The sequence below is a fragment of the Littorina saxatilis genome, linkage group LG2, assembly GCF_037325665.1.
Source record: "Littorina saxatilis isolate snail1 linkage group LG2, US_GU_Lsax_2.0, whole genome shotgun sequence".
Lineage (NCBI taxonomy): Eukaryota > Metazoa > Mollusca > Gastropoda > Littorinimorpha > Littorinidae > Littorina > Littorina saxatilis.
The window spans coordinates 72,437,780-72,457,779 of NC_090246.1; the positions used below are offsets into that span (position 1 = coordinate 72,437,780).

Sequence of the window (20,000 nt, forward strand, 5' to 3'; positions counted from 1 at the left end):
TAGGGTCACGGGTTCGAATCCGGGCCGGAACGGACACTGGTCAACTGTATATGAACTCAGAGACGGTATTCATTTCCCACCCCCGTGTCACCACAGTGGTACGTAAAAGACCTCGGTTATTCTGCCAGAGATGCAGGTGGCTGATTGCTTCTTAACTCGCACACACCTGGGTAGCGCGACTCTTGTGGCTGCTAGCTTATTTCCACCGGGAGGAAGCGACCCGAATTTCTCAGCAATGGGATCATAAGGTAAATGGAATGAATTGAAAATGAAAATGTGTATTCCGTTATGTTCAACCAGACAGACTGACTCCTGCTTCTAAAATAAATAAATTGGAAACAGTTTCTAGCCTGAATGATTTGTCTGCAGGAACAACAAATCTCTGATAAATATTTGTGTCTGTGGGTCAAATCTGGTGTCAGTTCTTGTGCCTGTAAAATATCATAACAGCTAAGACAACATGTATGTGTGTATGGCTGTGGACAGAGTACAGCAGCGAAAAGTTCGAAGAGTACAGGGACAGGATTCCGGAACATCAGCTCAACAACCTCACCTATGTCAACCTGCCGCTGGAAACGGTCAGTCTTGCAATGCTACACAGACAACCCTTTTTTGTAGGGGGTAGCGGGGCTATTTTTTTGTATTCTCTATTATCATTTTTGAAATTAAAAGCCTTATAATGCTATAGGCTTGTAATTCATGCAAGAAGAGAAAATGAACGCAGTCTGTCCAACTAAATGGTTGGCTGGGCCAGTGTGTGTGTGAGCCCTCAGCTGCCTCTCCTGTCTGTCTGTCTGTCTGCGCATGCGTATTCAAACGTATCGAATGGTATTACATTTCTGTGGTAAGAGTTTTGCCATTCCGTATGTTCACAAGACATAAAGATACACTTTCGGTTTTTTGTTAACCGCTTATGGTATGCTATTCTATTTCCCCCCACAGTGTGCGACGTACTGTATGGGGAACACGTATTTCACGTGCATGTCCTTTGTTTACAACGAGGACGAGAAAGAGTGTCAGCTACTGGACGCCTCAGAAGACACGCGTATCCATCTTCTGCCTTCATACAACCACGACTACTACCTTCTGCGCACTGAGGCCGGTAAGTCCATCTGGATACGGTGGGAGACCCCAAATCCACAGGCCCCACCCCCCCCCCCCCCTAATATGACCACCACCACCCCCACCCCCACCCCCATTATAAGAAACCCTACCCCCCCCCCCCCCCCCCGTCTTGATATTAAGATCTGTATATGGGTTGATTTGGTCTAGTTATCGGTAGATTAAAAGTACACATGCTGTTCATTTATCTTTGTTTTCATGTATACCAAGACAGAAAGGAAGAGGGAGAAAAAGGAACTTTGTGTTATTAGACTTTTGGATTTAGTCTGTTTAAGTTTAACAGATTTTGGTCTTCAGAACATAAAGATCTGTAGGACAGATGGAAAACTGAACAATCGTGAAGAGATTTTTTTCTTGCATGTTTGCATATTGTTTGATATATTCATACGTATCCTCACTAAAACCCTTGCATTGTGTTCCCTGAAATTATACAAATTCTGAAATTCTGCAATTGTGAAAAGTCTAAACTTCTGAAATTCTAAAAATAGTTAACTTTTGAAATTCTGTAAATTCAAAACTTCTGAAATTGGAAACTTTTCTTTTTCAGTAAACTGCACAGGCAAGTTTCGCTGTGACAACGACCATTGCATCCCGGCAGAGCAAATGTGTAATGGACACGACGACTGCGGCGATGCTTCTGACGAAATGAGCTGTGGTACTTGTCTCTGTCTGTCTGTCTGTCTGTCTGTCTGTCTGTTTGTTTGTCTGTCTGTCTGTCTGTCTGTCTCTGTCTGTCTGTCTGTCTGTCTGTCTGTCTGTCTGTCTGTCTGTCTGTCTGTCTGCATACACAGACAGAGACGGAGACAAAAGTCATGGACATACAGACAGACATACATACAGACATACGTGTTTTGTCTCCGTCTCTGTCTGTGTCTCTCTATAACGTTCTCTTCCTCTTTCTCTTTCCTTTGCTTGTGATACAATAATCCAGTCTCTACGCACCTTCCGCTTAATATAGAAGAAAAAAAGGAATATATAGTCTTGAGTCGAGCGTTTCAAAATCCCTGAGCCTGAAGGAGGGTGTAACCTACACCTCTTGTATCAGCCTCTGCCTTAGAGATGAGGACGACAGTTGGCCAGATGGCCAGAATAGCGCGCTGCATTTTCCTGCACAGAACTAAGGCGCGTCTGCCGCGACGGCGCATGAGCTGAACATTGGCGGGCACTGCTCACAGGCCGGCACACGGCACTGTTAACATCCCCCGTCCCTTCACCTCTCTCGCCACCATCCGGCCTACCCTTGGTCTCATGCCTGTATACTTAAAAGGCTTTGTCTTGCGATTATCGGTCCTTTCAATGACTAATGCTGGATATTATGCTCACCCAATTCCTTGCAGTTCGTTCCCTCGGATCATTTGACATTAAAAGCGCATTTAACACTTCTAGTCATATTGGCTGGTGACTACCCATGAATTGTTTTCATCGAAAGACTGCTTTCTGGGTTGCTACCACTGAAAGACACTGCTTTCTGGGTTGCTACCACTGAAAGACACTGCTTTCTGGGTTGCTACCACTGAAAGACACTGCTTTCTGGGTGGCTACCACTGAAAGACACTGCTTTCTGGGTGGCTACCACTGAAAGACACTGCTTTCTGGGTTGCTACCACTGAAAGACACTGCTTTCTGGGTTGCTACCACTGAAAGACACTGCTTTCTGGGTGGCTACCACTGAAAGACACTGCTTTCTGGGTGGCTACCACTGAAAGACACTGCTTTCTGGGTGGCTACCACTGAAAGACACTGCTTTCTGGGTGGCTACCACTGAAAGACACTGCTTTCTGGGTTGTTACCACTGAAAGACACTGCTTTCTGGGTGGCTACCACTGAAAGACACTGCTTTCTGGGTGGCTACCACTGAAAGACACTGCTTTCTGGGTGGCTACACAACACGACAAGAACCAGGCATGAAAATTCTCCGTATTTTCCGTATTTTCCGTATTTTTGAAAAAAATAAACCGTATTTTGTTTTATTTTCAGTATTTTTCCTTTTTTTTTTTTTTTTTTTTATTATATTTTTTTTTTTTTTTTTTTTTTTTTTTTCCTAGTCATTGTTATAGTAAAATAGTTTTGGGGCCATGTTTGAATCCAATTTTAAGGCTCAGATAGCCCCAGATTGCACCAAATTGCACCCTTGAACAAAAAAATTTCCGGGGGGGCATGCCCCCGGACCCCCCTAGAAGTCTTGGCGCTTCGCGCCTGCGAAACTTGGCGCTACGCGCCTGCGAAACTTGGCGCTACGTGCCTGCGAAACTTGGGGCTACGCGCCTTCGAATTTTGTTTTCAGTATTTTTTTTTCTTTCAGTTTTCATGCCTGAAGAACGGACGAGAAAGTGTCAAATTCACAACTTCTTTTAGTCTGCTTTATGGTTCTTGGTTATTGAGTTTTTTCGTCTCTGTTTTTGTGCGTTTTGTTTTGGTTTGTATGCATGTTGATTGTTTCGTTTTATCAATCAAACGTATCGTAAGCTAGCCTTTTTTTTCTCCGTTTTCATTCCTGATTTTGGAACGTTAACAGTTTATCTGCTTCGGGTGCTTCTTTGTTTTTACATTTAGTCAAGTTTTGACTAAATGTTTTAACGTAGAGGGGGAATCGAGACGATGGTCGTGGTGTATGTGTGTCTGTCTGTCTGTCTGTCTGTCTGTGTGTGTGTGTATAGCGATTCAGACTAAACTACTGGACCGATCTTTATGAAATTTGACATGAGAGTTCCTGGGTATGATATCCTCAGACTGTTTTTTCATTTTTTTGATAAATGTCTTTGATGACGTCATATCCGGCTTTTCGTGAAAGTTGAGGCGGCACTGTCACGCTCTCATTTTTCAACCAAATTGGTTGAAATTTTGGTCAAGTAATCTCCGACAAAGCCCGGACTTCGGTATTGCATTTCAGCTTGGTGGCTTAAAAATTAATTAATGACTTTGGTCATTAAAAATCTGAAAATTGTAAAAAAAATATTTTTTTTATAAAACGATCCACATTTACGTTCATCTTATTTTCCATCATTTTCTGATTCCAAAAACATATAAATATGTTATATTTGGATTAAAAACAAGCTCTGAAAATTAATAATATAAAAATTATGATCAAAATTAAATGTTCGAAATCAATTTAAAAACACTTTCATCTTATTCCTTGTCGGTTCCTGATTCCAAAAACATATAGATATGATATGTTTGGATTAAAAACACGCTCAGAAAGTTAAAACGAAGAGAGGTACAGAAAAGCGTGCTATCCTTCTCAGCGCAACTACTACCCCGCTCTTCTTGTCAATTTCACTGCCTTTGCCATGAGCGGTGGACTGACGATGCTACGAGTATACGGTCTTGCTGCGTTGCATTGCGTTCAGTTTCATTCTGTGAGTTCGACAGCTACTTGACTAAATGTTGTATTTTCGCCTTACGCGACTTGTTTAACCCCATTTTGATGTGTACATTTTATATGTTTATATGTAATGAGAATGTGATTTTATGTGATAAAAAATAGAAACATTTCTGTTTGTCCCACAATCAGATAGTAAAATTGTATTGAATTAAATTGAATCGAATTTTTGTGTGAGGTTTTGGTAACTTAGATAAACATGATGTGCAGCCACCAAGCCTGCCGCGATGACGGTCCGTCTGGAGGACGGAGGCGAGAACAGTGGGCGGGTGGAGGTCATGTACCTGGGGGAATGGGGGACCGTGTGTGACGACAATTGGGACATCAACGACGCCCATGTTGTCTGCAGGATGCTGGGATACCCGTAAGTCCCAATCAGGATACAGTGGGACCTCCTCTTAAGTTCTATTCCTGATATACTTAAACCCCGTAGAAAGTCGCATTACTGATATACTTAAACCCCGTAGAAAGTCGCATTACTGATATACTTAAACCCCGTAGAAAGTCGCATTACTGATATACTTAAACCCCGTAGAAAGTCGCATTCCTGATATACTGAAACCCCGTAGAAAGTCGCATTACTGATATACTTAAACCCCGTAGAAAGTCGCATTACTGATATACTTAAACCCCGTAGAAAGTCGCATTACTGATATACTTAAACCCCGTAGAAAGTCGCATTACTGATATACTGAAACCCCGTAGAAAGTCGTATTACTGATATACTGAAACCCCGTAGAAAGTCGCATTCCTGATATACTAAAACCCCGTAGAAAGTTCCATTCCTGATATACTGAAACCCCGTAGAAAGCCGCATTCCTGATATACTGAAACCTCGTAGAAAGTCGCATTCTTGATATACTGAAACCCCGTAGAAAGTCGCATTCTTGATATACTGAAACCCCGAAGAAAGTCGCATTCTTGATATACTGAAACCTCGTAGAAAGTCCCATTCCTGATATACTGAAACCCCGTAGAAAGTTCCATTCCTGATATACTGAAACGCCGTAGAAAGCCGCATTCCTGATATATTGAAACCCCCTCGTAAGTCGATCCCATTCCTGATGTACTTAAACCCCGTAGAAAGTCGCATTCCTAATACACTGATACCCCGTCGTAAATCCCGCTCTTGATACCGTGCGACCCCTTCGTAAGTCACATTCCTGTTACACCGGGACCATTTTGGAAATCATATTCCTCGAAAACTTTGACCCCCTCCTTCGTAAGTCCCATCACTAAAACATTGGGTCCTTTTCTCTTTTAGAGAAGCCGTACATGTATCACGTGCATTGCATCAAAGCAAAAAGGTGCGTGTTTGTGGTTACAGAGGAGCAGTGCGTGCCCTAGGGATGGGAGAGTTCGGGACAGGGAGGAACAACATCGTGCTGGATGAGGTGGAGTGTGTGGGCAACGAGCTGACCCTACAGGACTGTCCGGCTTCGCCATGGAAGAATCACGATTGTCAGGCGTTTGAAGCCGCAGGAGTCGAGTGTCAGATCGCCAAGGGTGAGTTGTAACGGTGTTCTAAGTGGTGTCTTTGCTTCCCGTTTTCTTCGTGTCCTGCTTTCTTTCGAATTTTTTTTAATGTCTTTAAATTAAAGCTGCTTCAGTCGAATGCAAGATAGCATCGTCTGAGTTGAAGCAGTGTATTCCAGGGGCGGCTTAGGGGGGCTACAGGGGTTCCGGAACCCCTCCCCCCGGCTGTCAAAAAAAAAAAATAATACTAACTTTAAAAGAAATAATGAGTGGCTGCTGACACCAGTTGATCATGTTTAAAATCAAGGATAAGCCATAAATTGTTCATAAAATAGCTAAAACTCTTCAGCTTTTGCCCCCCAGACCCCCCAATGGGGCCTTGCCCATGTACCCCACAAGGGGTCTACCCCTGGACCCCAGGTTTTAACCCCCCCGCCCTTTGGCTTAACTGCTCGGCCCCTGTATTCTGTGGGTTTTTTCTTCCTGTCTTTCTGGCATTGTTTCTGTTTCTTTGAAGTCGCTTTAAATCAAGTGCTAGTTAGCCAAGTGTGAGATAAAAACGTTGTTCCTATGCTTTTTTTGCTTTTTTCTTTCTTACTTACTTTTTTTTAAGTCGCCGGAGCCAATTGCCAGAAAGTCAAGTGCAAGTAACAAGAAATATATGATCGTTTACAATCATTTTGGGCATTGGATCCCTTATCCCCGTGCAAAATCCTTTTTGTGATTAAAATGTGCAAACATTAGCATTGACTTTTGCTTGCTGACATCATAGCCTGTGAGGTGGACCAGTTTGTGTGCGGTCAGAACGTGACGTCACCGCTTTGTGTGGACCCTGACAAGGTGTGTGACGAGGTGCCTACCTGTCCTGATGCCGCCGACGAGCAGGACTGCGGTCAGTATGATAACAACACTATACACCCCCTCCCCCTTTAATACCCCCCCCCCCCCATTTTTTTATCAGGTCTTAAAATGGGAGTGAAGAGCCATAATTGTGTAACTCTCACCGGAAAATCCAAGTGACAATCTTATTTTTTCATTGCTCTGTCTATTCTAAAAGCGACAACATTCGCACATATTCACAGTTCCATAAATAAATCCCTGCGCCTTGAATATGTGCGCGATTGAAAATTGCATAAAAAAATTGTTTTTAAAATAAATATTCCCTGCGCTTAGAACTGTACCCACGGATTACGCGCGATATAAGCCTCATATTGATTGATTGATTTATTGTCGTTTTTGTGTCTGTTGTGTATCTTGTATGTCCACTTTGAGGACCGGTATATCAAAGTTCTTGTCGCTGTTTCGTTTTGTCTGTAATTCAACGTTCAATGAATCCAAACGCAGATAGACTGATAACGTTCCAAAATGCAGAATAAAAACAACAGCAAGAATGTTAGTTAATGGCACGTTTAATGTTTGAGATAACAAGACATTCACAAGTGCATCGACACAGTGGTCTTTATAGTGAACAAACAGACTAATAATGAAGAGGAGAATGCGACAAAATGAATAAGAGAGGTAGCTGAATGTGCGTTGGATGTGATCAGTCTCTGGTAAGATCAGCATTCTGCTAAGTCTCTTATTTATTTGTTGCATTCCACTCATTATTATGTATATATGTATAACTTAAAGAAGTTTGAGTCGATGTGCTTGTGAATAATTATTTTGTTTTGTCAAAAAAAAAAAAACTATCCAGTAATTAACATTCTTGGTTGTTTGTTTTTTTATTATAATTTGATCGGTATTTTCAACGTTCCATAAACTAGCTTTTTCTATAATTTTTTTTCTAATTATTAACAGAAGTCAAGATTGAGCTGAAGAATGGGACGACGCCTAGAGAAGGGCGTGTGGAGATCGTGAGAAACGGGATACGTGGGACAGTCTGTGACGATGAGTGGGGGGAGGAGGAAGCTCGTGTCGTCTGCAACATGCTGGGATACAGGTATGTGCTGGGCTTTTGGTTTGGGTAGCACCCACTGAGTCAGTTATATATCATCATGCAGTTATGTATCATCATGGCACTAGCAGGAACTTTCGGCTCCGCGTGGCTCTCATTGAAAAACTGTTCATGTGAATTATTCCAGATAATATCCCCTTAAGTTTTGTTTTGTTAATGTTGTTGATGAACGTCTTTGATTACGTCATATCCGTTAGTAAAAAATGTAGGCGGCGCTGTGGCGACCTAATTTTTCAATCAAATTGATTGAATTTTTGTTTTATCTTTGACCCAAACTGGACTGTGGGATTGCAATTCAGTTTGGAAGCATAAAAATTAGTTGACTGATTTGTTTATCAAAATTATCTCCGTGTGAATAGGCTACCTAACTTTGGTCACGCTGGTTACGTATGTGGCCGTCTGCCAGCTGGTATGTTTTTAAATGTCAGTATTTGAGTGTTTTCCACCTTGTTGGCATATAGACGATCCTTAACCATGTCTACTCCAACACAACCATTTCCAATCTACCACATACACACAGATATGGCGGGACGGCGCTCTCCGAGTCTCACTTCGGGCGCGGATCCGGTCTGATCTGGCTGGATGACGTCCGCTGTGTCGGCTCGGAGCGCTCCCTGGCGGACTGCGCGCATATAGGATGGACCGTCAACGACTGTAGTCACCTGGAGGATGCCAGCGTCCGTTGCTTTCTCACCCCGCCCTCCGTCAGCACAGGGAGTCCTGACACCACCACCACTATTCCGCCTGAATCGGGTAGGTCCGCTTTTTGTTAAGGGGGGACAGGGTAGGCAAGCACTTTTTTTTTTTTTTTTTGGAAACAGCTTGCTGCTTGTTTGATTTTTGCAAGCAGAATAACCTAATTAAGGGAAACCATTTTAAATTTTGAGTGAAAAGCAATTTTTGGGGGTTTTATTCACCAAAATGTGAGAAAAACGTTATAAAATGTGCTTTTTTTAAAATGTTGCAGTTTGTGAACCAGTGCATGTTTTGATCCAATTTTTCTTCTTTGCAGCAATATGTGTGTGTTTAATAATTCTGTGTATCGAAAAGCATTTCTAAGCAATATATTATTTTAATTTAGCATTTTCAGTTACTGGTTCAGTTTTGATAAGAAAAATACATGAAATCCTAACTGTCAGACTCATAAAAACCCAACCAATGCACTGAACTCTTATTCCATACACAGAACTGATGCTGTACAACTCATAAACAACATATACAAAAACTGAACAAATCCATCAAGCCTTTCAAAAGTTGCAACATTTTAATTGTAGCGTTTTGTCTGAAAATTACATTCAGAGAAAACAGCTTTTTAAAGATTTGAACCAGTACATAAAAAAACCAGTAGCACAGTGCACCCTGAATTCATATGTTTTTATCAGAATGACCACTTTACTATGTAGGGAAAAGGATTTGACAATCAAATTATCAGGATTTTTTTATATACATCATATGAAAACAACCATCTTTGTTTGTACCAATATGAAAACATGAATCAGAACCAAACTGTCAGACTCATAAAAACCCAACCAATGCACTTAACTCTTATTCCATACACAAAACTGACGCTTTACAAATCATAAACAACATAAACAAAAATGAAACAAATCCATCAAGCCATTCAAAAGTTGCAACATTTTAATTACAGATGTTTGTCTGAAAATTACATTCAGAGAAAACAGCATTTGAAAGATTCCAACCAGTACCTCAAACTAGTAGCACAGTGCAGCCTGAATTGATATGTTTTTATAAGAATAACCACTTTACTATGATGGGGAAATGATTTGACAATCAAATTATCCAGACTTTTAAAAAAAAATCATTTGAAAACTCATCTATGTTAGTGCAGATATGAATCAAAACGAAACTGTCGGACTCATAAAAACACAAGGAATCCACTGTATTCTTATTCCATGCACAGAAATGGTGCTTCACAAATCATAAACAACATATACAAAATTGGAACAAATCCATCTTGCCATTCAAAAGTTACAACATTTTAATTACCACATTTTGTCTCAAATTACATGTAGAGAAAACAGCATGTAAAAGAGTCTCACTAGTACCCCGGTAAACTAGTACCACAGTAGAGCTTGAATTATTGGGGTGGGTTTTTTTTAACCAGAATAACACTTTAACTATGAAGGGGAAATGATTTGATAATCAAATTATCAGATTTTTTTTATTTAAAAAAAAATCATATGAAAACATTAAAAAAGTCAATTATCTGTGTTTGTGCTGATATGAAAATATTGATCAGAACCAAACTGTCAGACTCATAAAAACCCAACGGATGCACTGATTTCTTATTCCATTGCATAGAAATGATGCTTCACAAATCATCAACAACATTACATAATTATATATACACAAATGGAACAAAGCTATCAAGCCATTCAAAAGTTGCAACATTTTAATTACAGTATTTCTGTGCTCAATCCTAACACTGCAGCAAATTTCTGTAAAGCTGAATGTCCCTTTCCATGTACCAACATGGTCATACGCGGATTATTTAAAATGCAACTTTACCACCCGAAGCGTTGCAAACACCGGGAGAAGAGTAAACAACTGCAGACTTGAATGGACACTCATATGCACTCCAGATGCAGGGCCTGTGCAAATCCTTGGGCTGATGCATCACCTTCTTTCATAATCAGACTGCTATCAGACAAGCATTCAGTACAGGATATAGACCTTTCAGCAATAGATTGAGCTGATCAATGTTGACAAAAGCCCAACACATGTCAGCGGAGTGACGTTGCACAGTACCAGTATCCATATCTGCTTGTGATGGGTCAGAAGATGGCAAAGTATCTGTATCTTCTTATGGTTGGTCAGAAGATGGCAAAGCTGATGTTTCTGCTGTGGAAGAGGGTAGTTCCGGTTTAGCAAACTTTTCCATCAGGTCAATCTTTCTCCTCGCTGCCACCACAGGAGGACTGGCTCTCCCCTTGCTCCAACCTAATAAATACACAAACACTGATTTAATATTTGATACAACTGTCCATGGTTTTTGTTTGTAATAAGCTGCAAAATTTAAGACTCAATATAAACGTCAACAAGTGCTTGTACTTTATTTTGCAAATGACCATGTTACATGGGGTGTACCTCAACTTTTTGGCTAGGCCGGTAAATCAGAAATCCCAATCAGCCCCCAACCACTGAACCAGACGGGTTTTCTTACAACCACCTCAGCGGCTCGTACCCACATATGTCGGTTGACGAACACACACACACACACACACAAAAGACATTCATTAATTGGCCCCTATCACAAAATTTACATGTCAAGTTTACTATGGGATTTGAGTAACCACACAATCACATACACACAGGAACTAATACTGAAACTAGCTGAATTATTTTCTTTCTTTCTTTCTTTCTTTTCATATTTTTCTTTTAAAATTAATTTATTTCATCACACTTGCTATGTATTTGCTTGTTTCTTGTCTGTTGTCTGTTTTGTGTGTGTGTGTGTGTGTGTGTGTGTGTTCTGTGTGTGTGTATACATTTTCAGATTTCCTAAACCTAGCACTGTTTGCAGGTGATCTTTATGCTTTTGATTCATGAGTTGCATCCCCAGTCCTTTAGTTTAACTCTTTTTTTTTCTTTGGTGAAGTAAATTGGATCTATTTTTTTTATTCCTTAGTTAATGGAAAAGATTTGACAACAATATTGCTGTCAATGATAGGTTGGTCAGCCATGCTGGTGTAAACCAATCCTTTAGAATTAGAGAACGCTCTCTAGTAGGGTACTTATTTTCCTACGGTCAATGACCAGAAACAGAAACTGTGTCAGTCGTACATCGCTCAGATGCTGCTTCTCAGTTTGACCCCAGACAAAGAATAATGATGACATGTTACACCATAGTAAGCTCTCAAGGACTGGCCAGCGAAGAACAATAAAATAGGGGTTGTGAAGACGATATCACAGAGATGATCGAGGGAGGGAGGGGGGGGGGGGGGGTGCGGCGGCAGCATGTCAAGAAACACGCAAAATACTTCAGACACAAACTGTTTATCATTTACCTGCAAACCCTAACACATTTCTTACAACAACAACAACATAAGAATGTGCAATAAATCACGTTGTCAAACAAACAAGATCGAAAAGAGAAAGAAGCAAAACCCACCTCTTCGAGTCAAGAATCTTAGAATGTCGTCTGCTTCAATACGATAATGTTGGTTCATTTCGGAGTGTTGTTACTTCCTTCTACTGTTCGCTGCTGCTGGTTCATCTTTCTCTGATATTTCTTGCCACTATGCCGAACATTTCCAATGTTAGGGTTGTTCTCCGCAGCTCAAAACTTTGAAAAATGCTGCTGAATCGGTGAAAACGTCATGGATTTGTTGACACCGGGGGACTGATAAGTTGTCTACTGCGCTTGCGCCAAATGCCTTTGACCTACATATATTTGCATATATTAATTCCGGGGTTTCGGTTGGAACGGATTCTCTCTCTTTGTGCCTATGTCAACGGAAATTCCCCAACGGTGATGACGTCATCTTGAAGAACGGAAATTTCCACACAGTTTGAACAGCGAAGGGTCATGTCATGTGCGCACATTTACCAGCACGGAGTATCCAAAGTTGACCATTTTTTCGATTTTTTTGATAAAACACAGACAAAAACAACAAAACATCGGTTTGAAAATGGTTTTATTTACATGAATACATGTCTAAAATGACAAAAGCAGATTATTGAATGCATTCCAGGATGTTCAAAGGTGTGAAAAATGCAACAACCCCAAAAAGGTGTATGAGACCAAAAATAACTCATTTTGCCTACCCGGTCTGCCCTTAAAGAGAGGAGCTAGAGTCATTGCTTTGTAATATACCGCAACAACAGTTTTCCAGGGCTGAGGTGCCGTGTTGGATTGGTTGAAACTGAGATGTGTTGTGATTTCAACGAATCAGAACCAGCCGTTTGTTCTCTCCCGTTTTGGTGGAACCCTTTTTCGGTTCTTGCGCTTCAGCCCATAACACGATGATATAAGTTCTTTGTTTGCATGTCTGTCCAGTGTTTTGTCCCCCCACATAGCATATTAACTCTACCTGTCCCAAGATTGGCCAATTGGTCCGAAGAGGACGTTAAAACTAATTATAATTAGTCCGGAGTCTTTGCAAGGATTTTGGGGGGGTGGGAAGACACTGTAAGAGCAGCGTGCCCGGTTTAGGCCAAAAAAAAGAGGTCTGTTTACGGTAACATAGGCCAAAAAAATAGGGTCGGTAGGTCGGGAAATTTTTTTTCTCCCAAAAAACCCATATTTTTACGTTATTTTGCAATTTTTTTTCCCCCCAAATGCCAAAAAAAAGTCTAGGGTCGCGCGAAAAAAATAGGGTCGGTCGGGTTACCGTAAACAGACTATATTTTTTTTTGTTGGCCTTATCAATACAACAAAGTTATGTCAACAGACTTGGTGTCTTGCATTTTAGGACTGTAAATCGAACTACAACATTGACCAGTGACGCTGAAAGCCTTTATATCTTATACATATTTATTTCCTTATACTGAACTGATAAATGCGACAAGAAAGTCTTTTTTTCATTTAGTCAAGTTTTGACATAGAGGGGGGATCAAGTCGAGGGTGGTGGTGTACGTGTGTGTGTTTGTGTGTGTATGTGTGTGTGTGTAGATCGATACAAAGAAAACTGCTGTACCAATCTTCATGAAACTTTACATGAGAGTTCCTGCAATTGATATCCCCAGAAGGTTTTTTTCAATTTTTTGGGATAAATATAGTTGATGACGTCATATCCGGCTTTTTGTGAAAGTTGAGGCGGCACTGTCACCCTCATTTTTTGATCAAATTCAGACCTGGTTACTGTACGAAATTTGCGTACAATCTTACGAAATTGAAGACTGCTGTATGATTATACGCCAGACATTAAAATCATACGCACAAAAAAAACAAAAAAAAATTATAAAAATAAATAAAATAAAAAAATAAAATAAAAATAAAAAGTATATAAGTCTGAAGAGGACTGTGTGAGCCTAGAAAGCAATGTGTAAAGAGGACTGTATGAGACCAGAAAATACTGACCAGTGCAGTGACAGAAATGAAGGGCTGACTCAATACTGCTGACAGCAGCTGATGCAAATTTTCCTGAGGTCAAAAATAAAAATTATGTTTTTCTATCATTCGTTTTGTGTCACATTTTCAAATATCTAATAGTGTATGGTTTTTTTTCTCAACAAAAATGTTTTAATTTACTTTCAGCACAAATTCTTTCTTACATGTATTTACAGTCTTTAAATAATGGGGTTTGAGGGGGGAATAAAGCACAGTGTGTACCGCGAGAATGAATTGTACACCTTAAAATTCTGATTGTACACATTTTTAGCCTCATCTGTACACCAGGAAATTTTAGTGGTAATCAGGTCTGCAAATTGATTGAAGTTTTGGACAAGCAATCTTCGACAAAGTCCGGACTATCTCAAAACCTCAAAAAGTAATCAATGAGTTAGGTCATTAAAAATCTGAAAATTCTAATTAAAATTAAAATTTCAGTAATCGACCCAAAAAGGATTTCATCTTTATCTTTATCATTTCCTGATTCTGAAAACATTATACGAGATATGTTATGTTTGGATTAAAAACAAGCTCAAAAAACTTTTTAAAAAAACAGGAAAGCGCGCTTTCCTGTTAGGCGCAAGCGATACTGGCCTAAACTGGCTTGTCAATTTATGTACGTTTTTCACGTGAAAAGTGTCAACGTTATCCTTGCCGCGGAGTATCGACGAAGCTATAATTATTGTGTTGGTGAAAACATGCAGTGCGTCAAATTGTATTCTGTGATTTCAACACATTGGCTAAATGTAGTGTTTTACTGTAATATCGCTTTACGCGACTTGTTTAACGGTTAACGTTAGTCCGGTTACCACTTGGGACAGCTGACCTCGACCGTGTATCGTTTCAGTGCACGTGTACCTGGCGAACGGTTCGAGCCCTAACCAAGGCCGGGTGCAGCTGGAGGTAGGAGTGCATCGTGGTACCATTTGTGACGATTCCTTTGATGACAACGATGCCACCGTCATCTGCAGAATGGCAGGATACAAGTAGGTGGCACATTCCGGTTTGTTTGGGCAACAGCGTGTTCTATCTTCTGTTCTGCAGGTGCAAAGAATTCTGCACAAACTGATTTTGCCTATGCTTTTCTGCACATCATCTGAAAAACTCGTCTATTCGGCTCACATACGACCTCAACCCAAAGTCTGTTGGCAAAATGTTTATTTTTTACATGGTCTTGCTTGACACTTACGTACATGTATGTAGGCTACTTGCTTAGCATATGTGGTAGTTTCTGAGTGCAATTAATCATTTCTTATGTCCCCTCTGGTGCGTTGGGGGGACCCCGCCATGGATTTCTGGTAAATCTATTTGGTTTCTAGAGCGTACAGTACGACGGGACGCACAATTTGGGGAGCCCTGTGAGATGGTAGACGGTGTCGAATATACGATATACATTTGCAGAAATCAATAAATGAAAATACACCTTAAATATTAAACAGAAGTTGACAACAAACCTAAGACAGTTTAACCCCCTTTTCACACACCCCTCTATTTTTAGGACTCTTTTCAGACCTGATTTTCTCAGATACATGTATTTTGAAGTCTAAAAAAAAGAAGAGGGGGGGGGGGGGGTCAATGTAGTGACACGAAGCGGCGTCAACTGTATATAGCCACCAAGATCGGTTGAGATGGTTGAGGCCGTACTGTGGCAACCACATTTTCCAATCCACTAAGTATTTTAGTATCATTCTTTTTATCAAACAATACTGAACCCAAACCGGACTATGCCGGATTGTAATTCAATTAGAAGCATGGAAATTAGCTAAAGGCGAACATTCGTCTCCAGGAGACCAAGCATTGTAATAGTAGAATGCCACAGAGCTAAATGTTCTGTTGCCAGCGTGAGAAAATAGAGCTATATCTGCCGCGCGCCGATGTTGGCTTTTAACTGTTGTGCTTGCAGTGACGGGGGGCGGGCAGTTCTCAACGCAGGCTACGGACCGGCCCCCTCGCATCTGCCCATCTTGCTGGACGAGGTGGAATGCACGGGCACGGAGGTCAGCGTGCTGGACTGTGGTCATCAAGACTTTGGCCAGCACAACTGCAGGCACACGGAGGATGCCGGGGTGTTCTGTGAGGTGCCGGGCAGCTCCTACCGTCCCGACACGGACAGCCTTGGCAGACCCGTCACCACCCCTGGGCCCCAGACCACCAGGAAACCGCCCACCAGCATTTTAGGTCAGAAGTGTGCGAAGCACGGAGTGTAAGCTCAAGGTTTACCTTTATCGGTCTTTTTGTGATGTTTTTTATTTTTTATTTAGCATTTTGTGAGGCGGGCCAGACCCAGCACCACCCCTAGTCCTCAGACCACCAGAACTGTGGTGGGGCCTTATTATTAATGTGCGAAACACGGAGTTTTATCTCAAGGTTTACCTTTATGCGTCTTTTTGTGATGTTTCCTTTATCTGTCTTTTTGTGATGGTTTTTTTTTATTTAGCATTTTTTGAGGCAGGCTAGAAGAATCATTTCTGTGTTCTTGTTTTTAAAGCGGATAATAACTAGTTTTTTCTTGTTCTTATTCTTGTTCTTGTTCTTGTTATGTGGATAATGGTGGTCCTAACAGTTTGCCGCGAGGGCTTGCGAGCTGAACTGAATATTCCTTCCTCGGACTCAATTCAGGTTGATAAAATCAGTAGATTTTAGGTTCAAGGACAGCTTCTGCTACTGTAAAACCTCAAGTGTTGACAACAACAAAGTGTAGATAAAAAAAAATATATAATCATCCCTCCACTTGGTCACACACCAAAAATAATCATCCCTCCACTTGGTCACACACCAAAAATAATCATCCCTCCACTTGGTCACACACCAAAAATAATCATCCCTCCACTTGGTCACACACCAAAAATAATCATCCCTCCACTTGGTCACACACCAAAAATAATCATCCCTCCACTTGGTCACACACCAAAAATAATCATCCCTCCACTTGGTCACACACCAAAAATAATCATCCCTCCACTTGGTCACACACCAAAAATAATCATCCCTCCACTTGGTTACACACCAAAAATAATCACCTTGGGTGGTCTCTGTGCACAGTGGTATTTGTTTTTAAAGAATTATTTTCGTAAAAGGCAGTATAGCCATTTTTATCGGAAATTAGTTCATAAAAATAATTCCAACTCACCACAGCAAGCAGTCACTTGTTGATTTTTGGTATGTGACCAAGTGGAGGGTTGGTCTTATCCCATGTACAAGTCTGACAAGATCAACGGTGAGGCGAACTGTTTTCACGAGGCGGAGTGGGCCTCAGTGGACATTCAGATTTAACTTTGCCAGTGGCAGCAATGGCCAAGTAGGGACATAGGCGTTTTCACGAGGCGGAGTGGGCCTCAGTGGACATTCAGATTTAACTTTGCCAGTGGCAGCAATGGCCAAGTAGGGACATAGGCGTTTTCACGAGGCGGAGTAGGATTATAAAGTTGACGTGTGCATTAACTAGCAACCTGCATCATTTGCCCAAACAGACGGGACACAGTGTGGGTTGCGCCCCATGGAGAGGTTGTTACGCCACAGACGCCAGGCGCCAGAGGGCAGCACCAATCTGACGGCGCCCCGAGAAGTGGAAGTGCCGCGATTTTCGAAGATTGTCGGTGGCGACACAGCCCAGCACGGAATGTACCCATGGCAGGTAGCCTTCGGGCCAATGGCTCTTGTCTTTCTCTGGCTGTTGCTGCTGCTGTGTGTATGGAGGGAGGGGGATGTGTGTGTGTGTGTGTGTGTGTGTGTGTGTGTGTGTGTGTGTGTGTGTGTGCATGTGTGTGTGTGTGTTGTGACACTGAGTGTGTGTGCTTGTGTGTGTGTGTGTGTGTGTGTGTGTGTGTCTATGTGTGTGTGTGTGTGTGTGTGTGTGTGTTTGACATGTGCGTGTGTGTGTGTGTGTGTGTGTGTGTGTGTGCGCAGTTTGTGATTGTAGTGTACAAACATCAATGTTTGTCCAATTAAGGCAAATTCCTGGTTTTGGCAGGAACTATTCTAAATTTTCTGTTTTCTGTTGAGTCCGTCTTTTCTCATAGTTTTCTGTTTGGGTTGCCGTTGTGGTGCATGTTTTGGTTCATAATTCTATATTTTTCATATATATAAACGTAAAACAATTACAAAAGATAAACATAAAAGTGTTTAATTTTTTTTAAAAGGCAGAAAAACTATTCACAGGACTATATACACGTTACCGGCTTTACACAAATTCTTACGTTATGATCAACATTGGGAATTACCAGAACATGGTTAATGAAACACTGATGCTATATGGACAGATATGATCAATATGAAAATAATCAGAACGAAGTCTTCCATCACTGTGACTTTTCGTAATTTGACATTAAATGTAATGAGAGGTGTTGCATCGACGAGGCAGCCACTGATCTAAAATCAGAAAACATGACTGAGAGTAACGACTGATGATGACGATTGTCTCTGTCTGTCTGTCTGTCTGTCTGTCTGTCTGTCTGTCTGTCTGTCTGTCTGTCTGTCTGTCTCTCTCTCTCTCTCTCTCTCTCTCTCTCTCCCTCTCTCTCTCTCTCTCTCTCTTTTATTTATTTATTTATGTATTAATTTATTCATTCATTCATTTATTTATTTATTTATTTATTTTGCTCGCTGCGCTCTAGGTGGGTGTGAACAAAATATACAACATTTACCCTAATGGGGAGATGCTAGTGTCCCACTGGTGCGGTGCCACCATCCTCAACAGACACTGGGTGGTATCAGCAGCCCACTGCTTTAAGTGAGTATTTCACTGTAAACCACTGCAAACACACACACACACACACACACACACACACACACACACACACAGACACACACACACACACACACACACACACACACACACACACATATCCTCCACAAACGCACACATCAACTCCTCTTTTTGTTAACATTCACTGTCCTAAATTCAAGGACGCTGTTACAATTACTGACACATTTCACATACGCACGGAACCGTGTGGCAGTGATGTTGGAACTTGGGCAAAATCGCGATGAAAAACGATAATTTTGACTTTGAAATAGACGAATTCCGGAAATAACTCTGTCGGGGTCGTATAGGTTGTGAAAGAGTGAGTACCCTTGCTTTTTCTCGGACAAACTTACGACACGTGGTTCCTGTACACGTGTATGAGACACACGCCCTCGCTAGTTACTGGCCTGTAATGTCAAAAGTTTCCCCACGTGACATTATTTCCCATGCGATGTTATAGGCCAGTCAAAAACGAGAGGTGTGTCTCATACACGAGTACATGAATCACGTGTCGTAAGTTTGTCCGATAAAAAGCAAGGGCACTTACTCTTTCACAACCCATACAATCCTGACAGAGTTATTTCCGGAAATCATTTATTCGGACAGAGTTCTCTTGGGACACTGTCCTTGAATGGTACCCTCTGGTTACTGACGAGCGAACCGGCTGCGGACACAAAACAACATCCATGTGTTGCTTTTCATAGCTCCAGCTCCTTTTATGATGACTGTACTTCATTGCTCGCCGACGCTTTGGTAGTGGTTGATGTGAAGATTTTATAGAGGATATAGTTAATACGAACGACAAAGAGTCGACGACGACGAAGAAGAAGAAGATGATGATGATGATGATGATGATGATGATGATGATGATGATGATGATGATGATGATGATGATGATGATTAAAACATTATAGTGCGCTAAGAGATTTTTTAAACCTTACATTGCGCTAAGAGATTTTTTAAACCTTACATTGCGCTAAGAGATTTATTGACCATATCCAGAAGTCCTGATGATGATGATGATGATGATGATGATGATGATGATGATGATGATGATGATGATGATGATGATGATGATGATGATGATCGATGATGATGATGATTAAAACATTATTGTGCGCTAAGAGATTTTTTAAACCTTACATTGCGCTAAGAGATTTATTGACCATATCGAGAAGTCATAATGATGATGATGATGATGATGATGATGATGATTGAAACATTATAGTGCGCTAAGAGATTTTTTAAA

The 20,000-nt window shown here is 41.1% G+C and overlaps 1 protein-coding gene across 6 annotated transcripts in view; it reads left to right on the forward strand.

The window, feature by feature from the left end:
* LOC138959677 (neurotrypsin-like) overlaps nt 1-20,000 on the forward strand; it is a 55,334-nt gene that overhangs the window by 18,310 nt on the left and 17,024 nt on the right. For all 6 annotated transcript variants that reach the window (XM_070331255.1, XM_070331254.1, XM_070331257.1 and 3 more), the window contains 12 exons: nt 487-578; nt 943-1,102; nt 1,670-1,777; nt 4,712-4,865; nt 5,829-6,007; nt 6,750-6,869; nt 7,778-7,919; nt 8,455-8,687; nt 14,855-14,993; nt 15,911-16,185; nt 17,478-17,641; nt 18,621-18,736. In XM_070331255.1, the coding sequence (XP_070187356.1) occupies nt 487-578; nt 943-1,102; nt 1,670-1,777; nt 4,712-4,865; nt 5,829-6,007; nt 6,750-6,869; nt 7,778-7,919; nt 8,455-8,687; nt 14,855-14,993; nt 15,911-16,185; nt 17,478-17,641; nt 18,621-18,736 (1,882 nt within the window). The remainder of the gene's footprint in view (nt 1-486; nt 579-942; nt 1,103-1,669; nt 1,778-4,711; nt 4,866-5,828; nt 6,008-6,749; nt 6,870-7,777; nt 7,920-8,454; nt 8,688-14,854; nt 14,994-15,910; nt 16,186-17,477; nt 17,642-18,620; nt 18,737-20,000) is intronic.